Raw genomic sequence first — 14283 nt, 5'->3', positions numbered from 1 at the left:
GTGTAAGTTTCGATGATAAAAACAGTAGAATAGTAAAGCTTCTTTTATAGAAGCATTACATATATTATTGAAACAGGAAAAGATTTATGTAAGGTAAAATTATATATAGTTAAAATAAATAAAGATTTTTTTTTTAAAAAAATAGAGACTCCTAAAACAAAAAGGAGTTCAAAGTGCTTATTTTTTACCTAATAACTTATAAAAAATTAATCTAAAATGAGTACAAAGTGATCGAAACTTTTCTAGTATAAAACGAAAGTGCTTGAAATTTAATTGAGTCAAAATTTTATTTAAAAAACCTCCTAAAACTAAAAGGAGATACAAAGTGGTCACTTTCCTAGGATAAATCGTGTTAAAATTTAATACTGTTAAATTTAGGTGGAGGTAGAAAGTGAAAAACCATCATAAGTTTAAAAATAAATGGAATTTGAAAGTGACAATAATTTTATTAAAAGATCATCTTAAACATATAAGTGGTACAAAGTTTCAGAAATTTTTCTAGTGGTAATTGAAAGTTCATAAAATTTAATACTACTAAATCTACATGAATTTGAAAAGGCACAACTTGTAGATCTAAAAGGAATAGAAAAATTAAAGTCCTAAATAGTAGGAGAATAATTAAATGAGTATTCCTAAATATTAGGAAATCTATCAAACAAAATATTTTTAATTATTAGAGAAATAATTAAATGACTGTTTTATCTAGTGTGAACTTTATATTTAGAGGGTAAAAAAACAAATGACATTTCGTTTAGGGCCTTCGTGCTTTTTAGTTCCAGTGAATAAATTATTTTTAAAAATTTCATAAGGTAAAATCTTAATTGATTTTAGAGTATTAAATATTAGGACTTCCTATGTAGTTCAAATAAAAAAAATTATAACTAAAATTTTAGTTAATTGCAAAATCTTAAAATTTTAAGAAAAATAATTTAATACAGTTTTGTCCAATATAAGAACTATTAAAAGCAACTAAAAACAGAAAAAAGGGTCCAATAAGAGCACGAAAAAATAGTAAAAGAAATAACTTGACTAAAGGTTAAAGCATACAGTCTAATACAAAAAGGATTCTATTCAATCAAGCTTTACAATCCATATCAAAATAAGATGTATTGGTTAAATACGTGCATGCAAAATTCAATTACTAATACAAATACATGAATGCAAAAGTCAACTGCTAGTAAAAAAAATGCTCAAAGAAAGAAAACCTAAAACCCTTAATTTTGTAGTTGTTGCTCCAACAAGGCAAAATTATGATGATGAAAAGGTGAAATTGTAACTTCTTTTTATAGAATTACAGGCGTATATAAAATTGGGTGAAAATTTTATTAAAAAAAAGACTCTTATAAGTTTTCAAAGAGCTCATCTTCATCTAATATAGTTATAAAAAATTCAGTGTCAAAAATTTATATCAAAACTTTCCTAGTGTGTGCATGAATTAGTCAAAATTTAAAAACTTTTCAAGTGTGAAATTTTAATACTCCTAAATTTAAATATAGTTGAAAGTATCAAAAGTTTCCTAGTATGTGAATTAGTTAAAATTTTATTAACTAAAGAAAAACTGAAATCTTCCTATTGTGTGTAAATTGGATAAATTTTTATTAACTAAAAAAGATCCTCCTAAATTAGAAAGAAAAATTTAATAATACTTCTAAATATAGAGTTGGACAAAAACTTCCTATTGTGTAGAGAACGAAAAATGTTTCCTAGTATGTGTGCCAATTATAAGTATTATAGGAATAGTAATTAAATAACTATTCCTAAATAGTAAGGAATTAATTAAATGACTATTTTTAAATATTAGAAAAATAATCAAATGACTATTTTGTCTAATAAAAAGGGTAAAAAAGACGAACGACATTTCGCTAAGGGTTTTCGTGCCTTTAATATAGTATATATATATAAGTTTACTAAATGTATTATTGGTAATTAAGGTGTTGCTGAAAAAAATATAATTAGTAAAGTGTCTAAAATTGTGTCAAACAAGGTATGTAATTATTCCGAGTTACAAAATTAGTACAGGAAAATGAAAATTTGAAGTCTATCTTGCTAATGGCATGATAGTTAAAGGTATTCAGACCAATAAACACATGACACTACAGTTGCCAATGAAAGCATGAGTGGTTAGAACTAGAGATGTCAATGTATCTTTTAAAATTGATTAAACCGATAGAACTAAATTGTACCAAACCGATTATTAAGTTTTTTTTTTTGTTTATAAAATCGAAGATTTTTATATAAATCAATAATTATACAAAAATAATTAGAATAAATTTTAAATTTTATAATAATATCCGAAATAATACCAAACCTTACCACATAAATTTATATATTAAAAAAAATATTTTATTTAATAAGTTTAAAAAAGACAAAGCACTAAACTTTTTACTTTGGGCCTGAGAATATAAAACTGTTGTAAGCGAACAAGTAATTAAAATTCAAAGTCCTAACTCCGAACCTTTTATGTTATTCCTATTGAAACTAAATTCGTTCGAGGATCTTAAGTAGTGACTAAGCCATATGTATTCAAACAATCTTGAGTGAAAAATCACAAGGTATTGAATATCTTCCATTTGTTTAGATTTTTCTTGTTGGGTACCTAAAGGGTGTTTGGTTAAGCTTATAAGTTGTCAAACTAGCTTATAAGCACTTTTCGGCTTATTTACGCGTTTGGTAAAGTTAAAAGTGCTTATAAGTCAAGTACTTATAAGTCAAAAACAGGCCAAAAATCGTAAGATGGTTACCCACAACTTAATTTTTAGCTTATAAGCACTTTAAGTTTGACCAAGATTTTTACTATTTTATATTATCCCTAAATATTCCTTTTTAGAACAAAACTCCTACATCGATACTCACTGCCTCACGTATTTTTTCAATCTGATCACCCCCTCCCCCATAGTATGCAATTCTCAATTACTATTTGAGGTAAGCAAATTCTTTATTCCTTTGCATATTTGTATTTATATGATTATGTATTAATCTTTGAACTGTATATAATAAACGAGGACATATCAAATTTTTGGTATATTGCTTTCTAAGTGTTGTGGAAGATAGTGTTTGTTTCTCTTCAAATATTTTATCCTATTTAGGTTTATTATTTTTACTGAGAAACTTTTGTCAATTTATTAATTATTATAACTTATGATTATATGCTTATCATAAAATAAATTGTATTTATCATAAAACTTATCTTATCTAATCAATGTTGTATGAAAATTAAATAAAGTGACAAATAGAATATTTTGTAATTGAATCAATCTGGAATTTAAAATTTTGAAAAAAATTACGCCTTTATAAGTGTAAAAAATTCTAAGGTCATTTAAGTTATTTTAACAGAAAAAGCTTATCAACATTTTTTTTATCAAATACTGCAATATTTTATTATCAATTTCAGCACTTGTATCCAAACACGTAACTGCTTATTTATTAAATCAGTTTTCGGCACCTAATGCTTATCAGCTCTTTCAAACCAGCTAATCCAAATGTGCTCTTAATCATCTAATCAACCGTATTCTTGAGTTCCAACTCGATTAATATCTTCCAATTCATGTTATTTATATTTCTCCCGTCTTTGCTTAATTTCTTTTACGTTGTTGTACAATAGTAGGATAGATCTATAGTTTGGCCATCTTTTATATTCCCTCGATTCATTACCTTTCAACATTAAGATATCAAGAGAGTTTTACCAAAATCCTATTCAAGTACATATATGATGGCAGAACTCTATTGCTTTCTAATCCTCCAAGAAAAGTAAGAAATTTCGCATATTTTGACCAATTCAAGGTGAAAAATGGGGTTGTTCCTTCGGCAAACTGGAATAAAGTTGAGCCAAAATATCTCGATTCAAGATAAATTCATGAGGAAGTGATATCTCTTTAGGATCTACTCCAGCGTTTAGAAATTGGTTAATCGGTAAGATAGATGTACTTGATGCCGCTCCCAAGAGAGAGGCCCAAGTCCTAATAGCCCTGCCAAATGGTGATTCTGGTAGTGAAAGAAAGCCCATACCTAACTCTTTACGCTTGGCGCGTTCCCGTGCTACGCTGTTTGATAGAGATTCGAAATACCCTTCCTCGCCGCCACCTTCATTCAGAGGTAGCCCAACTGGAATCTTGTACACTTTCCTTATCTTTCTTTTATTGGTCCAGCCTATACCTATTTCCTCTTGCTTCGCGTGGACGGGCCTCTACCTCATAGAAAATCTTGTTTAGGAAGCTAGCGCTCGCTCTCGCTCCGATATACGTGTATGGGGAAGCACTAATGAAAGTGAACCTTTATTGTTTCCTTTTCTCTTCGAACTGATTAGAAGGAAGGCAGTAGCTCCTCCTACATACTCGTATGTAGATCCTGAACTAAGGTATGATTGCGAACATTATTGAGGTCAGTCTTTTTGGATTACGGGTGACAGGCGAATGCCAAAGTCTGAAAGGTATGAGCAATTTCCACTCTGCTTGTACTGAATACGGTTAATTCCCCGCCACTTACCCAATATTTTAATAGAGGGACAACCATCGGTGAGGCCATTGGACCAATAAACAATAGGCGCAAGTAGCTTAAAATCAAAAAGGGTGAAATCAGCGGCTAATCTACATTTTCAGCCCGAGTTAAGACAAAGGAATGGTCTCACTGAGGGGGAATATGCCTTCATTAAACAAAGAAGCTGAGCGATTGACATCGAATAAGAGTCCGTATGAGAGGAGTGATCAAATTATATTATATTAGGGGTCCCCGAGCCTATCCTTTCTTTTTATCAAAAAAGTTTGTGGACCCATTAATGATACTCGGGAGAGAACCGACCTACTGGTCTTGATCCAATTCTATACGCACTCAATTTTTTTAGTAACAAGAAGCGGGCTAAAGCCACAAGGGGGATGGGGGGGGGGGGGATTTATCGATTAGGTGACAACAAGGTTTGTGACTCTTTGATCTATCGGTTGACTCTGTCTTTTTAACATCCTTGATCTTGATTTGTTTCCAGGAGCAGAGATCGAATGAAATAGGCAATCAAGTTCGTATTCTATTCGGTTTACGGCTTCATTCCCAGAGTAAGGAGAAAGAAGACACAGTGCCGGGGAATAGCTGCGAGAGGGACTTCTCTGAGTAAAGAGATAAGTAAGGGTAATAGTCATTCCAATTGAGTAGGTGAAGAGTCTCTTTCGAGCGAAATCCTTTACCACACCTAACCAAATGAAAGAAAGTAAGAGAGAGAGTGACTGCCTATTTCTTAAATGAAAATAAAGGACTTCCTTATCCTAAGGCTGTCACTGAATAAATCTGGTAACTAATGCCGGCCAGAATGGCTGAGGTAAGTATCGTCGCATCGCCTCTAACAACTTCTTTTGCTTTGTAGCTACGACTCTTATCCTTCCTAAGTGGTTCGTAAGTCTTTCTTAGTTTAGACATCTAAAGACTGTTTGCGCCCCTTGTTCCTGCTTTAGCCCGTGAGGTATTGCTCTTGTTGTTCTTTTTAGTTTCAGTGAAGTGCTTATAGGGCCTAACTTCCGATTTAGCTATTTCTGTGATAGAAGAAGAGTATATTATAGAATAGACTATATCCCTAGACCCGGTATGGAAAGGGAGTAAGGTAATTCATCATCAACCAAGGCAGGAATCATTAGAGTATTGTGTTGCCCTCTAATAGGATTATACAGAGCAACAGGAAGGTCGGAATCTAGCAAATCTGTCTTTCGAGTGTAGCCCCGCACCTTACCCATCGTGTAATGATAATGTGCCTTCACCCTATGATCTTAGTGCTTCGATTGCGCCTTTTGTATTTGTAACTGTAAGTGCATATGTATACACTAATTTATATGTGGGTTCCGCTTCAGGAAAGACGAGTTGACTCCACAAAGGAGAAAATTATTACCTCGGATATTCCATTAATGGTTACCTAGTCCAGGAAAGGAAAAGAAAGGGCAATCTGCTAGAGGCACTTTCCTATTCCTTGCTGCAATGTATCCCAGGTTGGCTACCTTTCCCTTACAAAATCCTAGGAGACTCTTGCTTGTAGGAGTAAGGAAGATTTCTGATTCACCGTGTGGACCTAAAAACAATCTACTAAAGGTCTTCCGATTCTACTGCGGGTATTTTATTTTCTTGGGTCTTATCGATCTATGCCCTTTTGGTCTATGGGGTATCCCCCTTTTCCATTTTTCTTTCTTTCATCTTCCTAATTCCTCAAGTAAGCTTTATTCCAGTCTGACTAATGTAGGGGGGACGACCTCATTTCGTCATTTAAATCTATTCGTCTTAACCCTGCTTCGGCGATTCAATCCGACATTTCATTTCCCCCTTCAACATTTGATTTTTCGCATCTAAGAGCTGATCTTACAAAAGGAGTACAATGCGATAACAAGCGATTTGTGATCAATTAAAAGTACCATCGGATTCTGTACCCATCGGTCTTGGATCCTCACCTTAAACAATTTCGTTTGGTTATGAAAGAAAGGCTTTATCACTAGCATTAAGGTCTCTATCAAGCACTCTTCTAAAGTTATCTTCAAGCCCTCATATTCAACTCGCTGCCTCATTCACATAGCATGAACTTGCTCGAAATACTTTCTCCTACTATGGTGGAGTTTACCAAGAACTCTAAATGTTCGAAGCGCCGGTTCTGTTTCAGAAGAAGCATGCTGGCAATTTAAGGTTTTGCATCAATTATAGAGCGCTGAACAAAGTGACCATCAAGAACAAGTATCTTATGCCTCTTATTGCAGACCTTTTCGATCAGATGAGTGGAGCACGATACTTCACGAAATTTGATTAAAAGTCCTATTCAAGTGCATATATGTATTATTGTGTTCTTAATTACTTTTACTAGCAATTCTGCTTACGTGATATTTTTAAAAATAAAAAATTAACTGGATTGTATCGATATCGAAGAGAAACCAAAATGATTGAGATAGTTTCGAAAATTTAATTTTTAATTATATAAAATAGAAATAAAAAAATTAATACCATAAAAATTTAATAATATAATCGACGGAACCGAACCATTTACCCCTAGTTAGAACTTAGGGTGTTGAGACACCAAGAAATCTCAGTTTCTTAAATTATTATGGAAATATGGACTCATGCCTAACTTTTATTTTTGCTCTTAGATGGCGCAAATTTACATAACTTTATTAAACCAAAAAACGAGAACATAAAAATGATAAAAAGAGGAGTACAATAACCTAATAAATAACTAAATTGTGACAAAACTTAGTACAATTTTTTTTAAATATAAAACTCGCAAAGTTAGTCATATAGAATCTCAATCGATATCATTTTGATAATCCTAAATATGTTTTAACATCATCTAAATTTTCTCCATCTAGCGTCAAATAAAATAATACGTTAACGACAAATATATAATGATAATGAAAAATAATATAAAAAAATCCAACAAAGAACATAAAGGGAGGATTCGAAAAGGAAATCAAAGCTCCTAGAAATTGCTATTTTAGTTGTTCTTATTTGGCTCTTCTTCTAGAAGTATATTAAAAATAAAAGAAATTAGGGAAAAGAGGAAATAAATATGCAAGGACAGTTTTTGCGTCTTTCCCAAGTGGACGGATAGTTGAATAGTAATACCAAGAAGCGCGCTGTGCCGTCACCGTTCATAATTCATATACAGCGCAATGACACACAATAATTTATATAGTCCACAAATTCAAGGTCAGGTTGGTCCCCTCCACTATTTTGCTGCTAATTTCGTATCCAACGACGCACTATATTGAAAAACTCATTTCAACGAAAACAAACAAGTTATTCCATAATTAATTATTCGAAATTAATTATTTCATACTTTTACGAGGATAAAAAGTACTACAAATAATAAATTTCAAAATTAATTATACCACGAATTTATCCCAATTAAATGTTAGATAAACTTATTTTAAATTTAATTTTAAAATTAATTATTCTTTATTTCTTGTACCAAATGAGTGCGCATCCATCATTTTAAGTATTCGGATTCAAGTTCTGAAAATTAATTCATCTTTTTTGACAGAGTGCATTTTGTTCTTATAAATGAGATTTCTATGTGAATCTGAATTAGTAAGAGTCCAAAACAAATACTCATGTGGCTAGCGTGCACTAGTGCCTATAAAAAGAAGACAAAAACTCTCTGCTCTCTAATTACGTAATAAGCCCCTGAATTACAAAAATAAAAAAGAAATTTAGCTGAATCAATAATTGTAGCAGTACAAAAATATCAACGCAAACTGTAATAGAAGTAGATACATTGAACCTGGACATGTTAATCTTGGGTCTATAAAAACTCCACCAACTAAACTGTTTTCATATCGGCGTAAAACCACAAATCAGTCTCCTGCCTTTTATTCCTTTCTTTTAAGCTCAATAATAATAATAATAATAATAATAGCTATATTTGTTTCCACTATTTTCTCAACTACTACTATTTCCTTCAACATGTTTTCGACAATTGCTGTGCCTTCAAACCAAACAAAGCCTCATCGCCGGGAGATCTCCGCCGTGCCGGAGAGTGAGATACTCAGGAGAAGAAATGAGGAGTTGGAGAAAGAATTGAAAAAGAGCATTGAGAGGGAAGAGAAAATGAAGAAGGAATTACAGAAAACATGGGAGAGACTAAGGGTGGCGGAGGAGGCTGAGGAGCGACTTTGCTCTCAGCTCGGTGAACTTGAGGCCGAGGCTGTTGATCAGGCTCGGACTTACAGGACACGCGTCATCCATTTGATGGATCAACTCTCTCTGGCCCAGAAACTTCTCGAATCAGCTTCTATTACCGTTCCCAGTATCCAATGATTGTAGGGGAAATGGAGTTTGACGCTTCATCTCCATTTTCAAACTAGGTAGAGCACGTACGTACGCCTGTAAAATTATGTGTTGGTTTCAAATGAAAAGATGAAAGATTAGGCACTCGGATTAATGGAGGTGTACATTAACTTGTTTTTTTCTTCTTCTTGTTTTCTTCTCCGAGGTGTGATGGCGGAATTTTTTGTTTCTCTTTATCTTCTTCAAGCTTTCTCCGGTGCATGGTCTGGTTATTAGCTAACCAGTTTTAACTTCAGCTCTTTTTTTACGTCCATTAAAAAAAAAAGTAAATACATAAGGTATCTTTTTTTTTTTTTGAACGCTAAGGAAGCATATATATTAATATAAGCAAAACTTACACCCAAGTTACATAGTACATTACTATTGTTTAAAGTTACTAGATTATTACAAACACTGGTACTTAGAAGTCTTGATCCAAAACAAAGACCTTGCATGTCCTTTTCCAAAACAGTTTCAACAAAAAGAGGTGGGCGTGCAAGGTGATAGCATTTATTCGGCTTGAAATTTTTGACTGCTTCCTTAGCTAGGTGATCTGTCTCAATACTGGGGATTTCAGTTGGTGCATCAATGATCTGCAGTTAAGTAAACATGCATTAGTTTCTCGTCCATAAGCATCTTTATTATATCTGTTGAATCTGTTTCAATCTCTATAGTAGCATATGACATCTCCACAGCTAATTTTAGTCCTTGCTCCAATGCTAAAAGTTCAGCCTGCAAGGAGCATGTTGTATAGCAGGATTTTGAAAAACCCATGATCCATTTACCTGAGTTGTTTCTGAAAATCCCTCCTATACCTGCATGAAGTTTTTATTTCAAGAATGCCCTATCAATGTTATGTTTTATCGTATTTGGAGGAGGTCTTTCCCAGTGGATGTTAATTTTGATTGAAGATTGTTGTATGAGATTTTTTCCAATAAAGAAGAGAAATTCCCATATTTGATGGAGAACCTGGCTAGGATTAATATCCAGGTCAAAATTGTTTACGTTGTTATTTCTATTCTTCCACAAATTCCAAATTGAAAAGGAGAGAATATTTTTCCAAGCATAATGGTGATGACTATCTTGGAGATGAGAGTTCTTTAAGATAGTTAACCAGTTGGACCGAGCATTACTCTGATTGATTATTAGACTAACACTTGACCAATAATTGGTAGTTATAGGGCATTGGAGAAAAATGTGAGTGGCATCCTCAGGCCCTTGTTTACACTAGGGCAAGTAGGATTAATATTAATACCAATATAGTGAAGGTAGGCTCTGCAAGGAATTTTACTATGCATGTATTGCCAAATAAAGAACTTGATTTTAGTAGGACAATGGAGATCTCAAATCCAATTAAAATTAGACTCTTTATCCCGAGTGATCAAATGGTTATCCTCTAGAAGTTTGTAGCAAGACTTGGAGGTAAATATGCCATTACTATTCATGTCCCAGGACATGTGATCTTTACCTATTGAGCATAACGACATAGAAGTAGCATTGATCTTGTTTGTTAGGTTGGGGGTAGGTCAAAGGAAATTTTTGAGACATCCCAATGATCATTCCTTATCAGCTGACTAAGAGAGATTGAGTAATCAGATTTATGGAGAGGACCTTCTATACAATTTCTAAGGCTAGGAGCATTATGAATCCATCTAGAAGTCCAAATATCAATATTAGAATTTTTGCTCGAATGCTACAAGGTTCCTTTTGTAAGGATTTTATACCCTTTTAGAAGACCTGCCCATAAAGAAACAATTTGGGGAAGTATTTTTATGGGCATATTTACTAGAATATTAGTTGAGCCCAAGGGTTTTGAGGAGAGGTAATAAGGCGCCAACTAAGGCTAGTAACGAGAACAAAATTTTTTTGGAAGGTTGAATGAATTCTTAGGCCACCTTCTGATTTTTGCTTTGTGACGGTTTTTCAATTTACTAAATGGAGTTTTTTCTTAGTATTAGTGGTACCCCATATGAAATCCCTTTGAATCTTATCAATTTGACTTAACACTTTTTTAGGGAGCATAGTGTATTGCATTACATGAGAAGACATATCATTAAGAGTTGAGGATGCTAAGGTGGTTCTTCCCGCAATATTAAGAAGATTAGTTTTCCAAAGAGAGAGTTTAGCTCACATTTTGTCAATGACAAACTGAAAATCCTTAGGCTTTGGTTTGAGGTTTAGAATAGGGAATCCAAGGTATTTCCCAAACTCAACACTAGGCCTCATGTTAAATAAGCTTACAAAATGGTTAGAAATGTCTTGTGGACACTTTTTGGAGAACACAATCCTGGATTTAGAGTAATTAATAGACATCCCAATTTCTTCCATAAACAATTTGAAGCATTGATTGATACAATTACCCGTCTTATGGTTGGTTTTACCCATTAAGGTCAAATCATCGACAAAAAATAGGTGTGAAAAATAAGGATCCCTTGGGTAATTTTTATCGGATCCCACATCAAAGTGTCCACTTGATTATCAATTAACCTAGACATAAGTTCCATACATAGAATAAATATGTATGGTGACATGGGGTCACCTTGACAGATTCCTCTACTCGGGCTAAAGTAATTTGTCTTGGTTCCATTGACAAGAATACCAATTTTACTAGTGCAAATACAATGTATAATGAGTTTAGATAATTTGGGAGGAAAGTGAAAGAAAACAAGAGTTTTATGAATAAAATCCCATTTTAACTTATCAAATGCCTTTTCAAGGTCATTAATAACATATCATATTTAGAACTGTTGAGGAGCATATATTATTGATAATTTCTTAAATCACAATGGCATTATCGCTAGCTTTCCTATTATTTAAGAAACTAGATTGAGTAGGGCTAATAATGACTGAAAGAAAGTGTTTTAGTATATTAGCAATAACTTTGGTAATTATTTTGTACACCGTATTACAAAGTCCAATAGGTCTAATTTTTTTTAGATCAGTGGCATTGTCAATTTTGGGGACGAGGCGCAAGTACATATCATAATACCCTTAGGGGGAGATTGAGATTCAAATGCTTCTTGGCAGAACTTTGTGACGGAATCTCCAACTATATTCCAATATCTCTGGTAAAAGAAGGGGTGGATACCATCTTGACCCGGGGCCTTAAAGGGCTTGAACGGAAAAATAGCTTTTTTGATTTCTTCCTTAGTAAGAGGATTATCAAGGATGATTAAATCATTGGTTCTGAAAGAGTCATTTTGATTTTTAAAAGAAGCCATCTTACTAATAGTTTTAGAAATCTTGTAGGAATTATCAAAATAGTTGAAAGTGTGTTCTAAAATTGATTTAGCATCAATAATCTAGTTACCTTTTTCATCTTTAAAGTACATAATAGAGTTAGTACGTTTCCTATTGGTAGCCATACTGTGGAAGAAACGAGTATTGACATCTCCTTCATTACACCAACTAATTCTTGAACGAAGCTTCCAAAAGTCTTATTCCATTTTTAGAAGGGCATTATACTCTTGTTGGAAAGTAGTTTTCAAGTTCATTAGGAAAGAACTAGGTTGGTACTTTGGCGAATTTTGAATCCCATCTAGGCGTGCCAAAAGTCTTTTTTTCTTTTTAAAGATATCACCAAAAGTATTATTTTTCCAAGGAATGATTTTTTCTTTAAAAATCTAATGAGCCTTATGGAGGTCATTTATTTGCCAACTAGTCCTAATTATATTAACAAAGTCAGGATGCCTATACCAAATAGCTTCAAGTCCAAATGGTTTGCCATTATGAATGGTATTGTTAGGGAACAATTGGATTAATAAGGGATTATGATCAGAGTGAGTTTTTGGAAGGTGGACAACCATAGCTTTTGGGAACGGACTCATCCAATTATCGTTTGCAAATATTCTATCTAAACGTTCCATAATTAATTGGTTAGATTTTCTACGGTGGTTAGACCACGTATATTTACAACCTTTAAAACCAAGATAAAAAAGGTTACAATGATTAACACTAGACCACAGATGAGAACTACGCCTACTGTTAATATTTTTACCCCCAAATTTATCATCCATGCAAAAAGTATCATTAAAATCACCTCATAAAAGCCATGGTCCATAATAATGTTCATAAATTCCTTCAATATTACTCCAACAATTATTCCTATTTGCTACTTTAGTACTAGCATAAATGGATGAAAAAAGCCAAGAAATATTTAAAGGACGTACCTCAATATTAGCATGTATCTCTTGGTTCCTTCTCACAAAGTCTTTCACTGTAACCACGTCTGATTTCCATAGAATGACCATTCCTCCAGACTGTCCCTCACCTGGGACTTCGATCATTTGAGTGAAGGGAAAGTCATTGAGGAGAGAGACGCGGTTTTCCATTCGAGTCTCCAGTAAGGTGACAACACTGGGTATATGAGTATCAATCATTTCTCTAAAGTTTACTTTAAAAGCATTGTTATTACTACCCCTTATGTTCCAAATGATAAAGTTAATTGGATGAGGCATCATATTAGGGAGATTAGGGTTATGCATGCTACCATTATTCCTCATTCTTAGTGGAGGGGGAGTTGGGTTCCTTCTGATCGAAGGTACCAGGATCATTGCATAACTTCCAACAGTGGGGTCTTGTGGAGGCCTGGCATCCATTGAGAATTTATAGAGTGTTGGGGGACAACTGAGAACATATGTCTTCTCGCGCATTTCCCTGAATAGATATACCTTTACATCGTTTAGACTTGAAAACTCTAGGATTTGGTCTGACCTACTCCTCTGCATCCTTTATTGGATGATCTTCTGGTTCTGGTTTATTAGGAGGAGCTTGTTGTTGTGGAACATTGTTTTGATCTAGAGGACCATTTGGTTGGGGATTGTTTGCATGTGGAGGACTTTGCATTTGGTTGGCCATTCGTTGCATGGGTGTTTGGAATAGACCATGTCATGAATATTGGGTTCATGTTCGAGATCTCCCCCGGTGGAAAGAATGGGAGATCCACTTGCATGTTCTGAGTTTGGATTGGGTTGAAGTGAGGTGGTAGACTCCATTGGTTTATCATGGTTTGGGTTAGGTTGAAGTTCATCGATGGAGCTAAGGGGTGTAATATGTTGTTCAACCAAACATGGTTGAAGTAGTTGCTCATTGCCATATGCATCCCTTCCGATACAAACTGGGCTAGGAAGTGTGAGTTTTGGAGGACTATCACAGTTTCCTTCCCATACAATATCATGTTGAATGATATTGCTTGCCCCATTAATGCTTACTCTATCCAGGATAGGTGTTGACGGTCTTGAGGGAGGGGTGGTTGAACAAAGAAAATTTGGTTGTTTGTTTGTGCTGCCTGGGGGATCGGAGGATTGGCCATTGTGTGGGCTCGTTGATGCCTTAGGATTTGGACTAGACGATAACGCCTTCATTGGGATACTGGGATTCTGAGCATGTTTACTACTTGAGAGATGATTTATATTAAGGGAATAAGAAGAGTCTTCTAAAGGGGTAACTAGGGATTCTAGTATTCTAGGGGGGTCAATACTTATTACCTCTATTTGCATGCTTTGGGGG

The 14283-nt window shown here is 34.0% G+C and overlaps 1 protein-coding gene across 1 annotated transcript; it reads left to right on the top strand.

Annotated features, from left to right (window-relative positions):
- The first annotated feature begins 8271 nt into the window (after positions 1 to 8271).
- Positions 8272 to 8972, top strand: LOC107818699 (protein RESPONSE TO LOW SULFUR 3). The gene has a single exon (XM_016644731.2). The coding sequence runs from the start codon at positions 8413 to 8415 to the stop codon at positions 8764 to 8766; it is 354 nt and encodes a 117-aa protein (XP_016500217.1). The 5' UTR covers positions 8272 to 8412; the 3' UTR covers positions 8767 to 8972.
- Positions 8973 to 14283: the final 5311 nt, after the last annotated feature.

The sequence above is a fragment of the Nicotiana tabacum genome, chromosome 6 (genome assembly GCF_000715075.1).
Source record: "Nicotiana tabacum cultivar K326 chromosome 6, ASM71507v2, whole genome shotgun sequence".
Classification (NCBI taxonomy): Eukaryota; Viridiplantae; Streptophyta; class Magnoliopsida; order Solanales; family Solanaceae; genus Nicotiana; species Nicotiana tabacum.
Note: the sequence above shows the minus strand (reverse complement) of the source record. Positions and strands in the feature narration are given on the sequence as shown.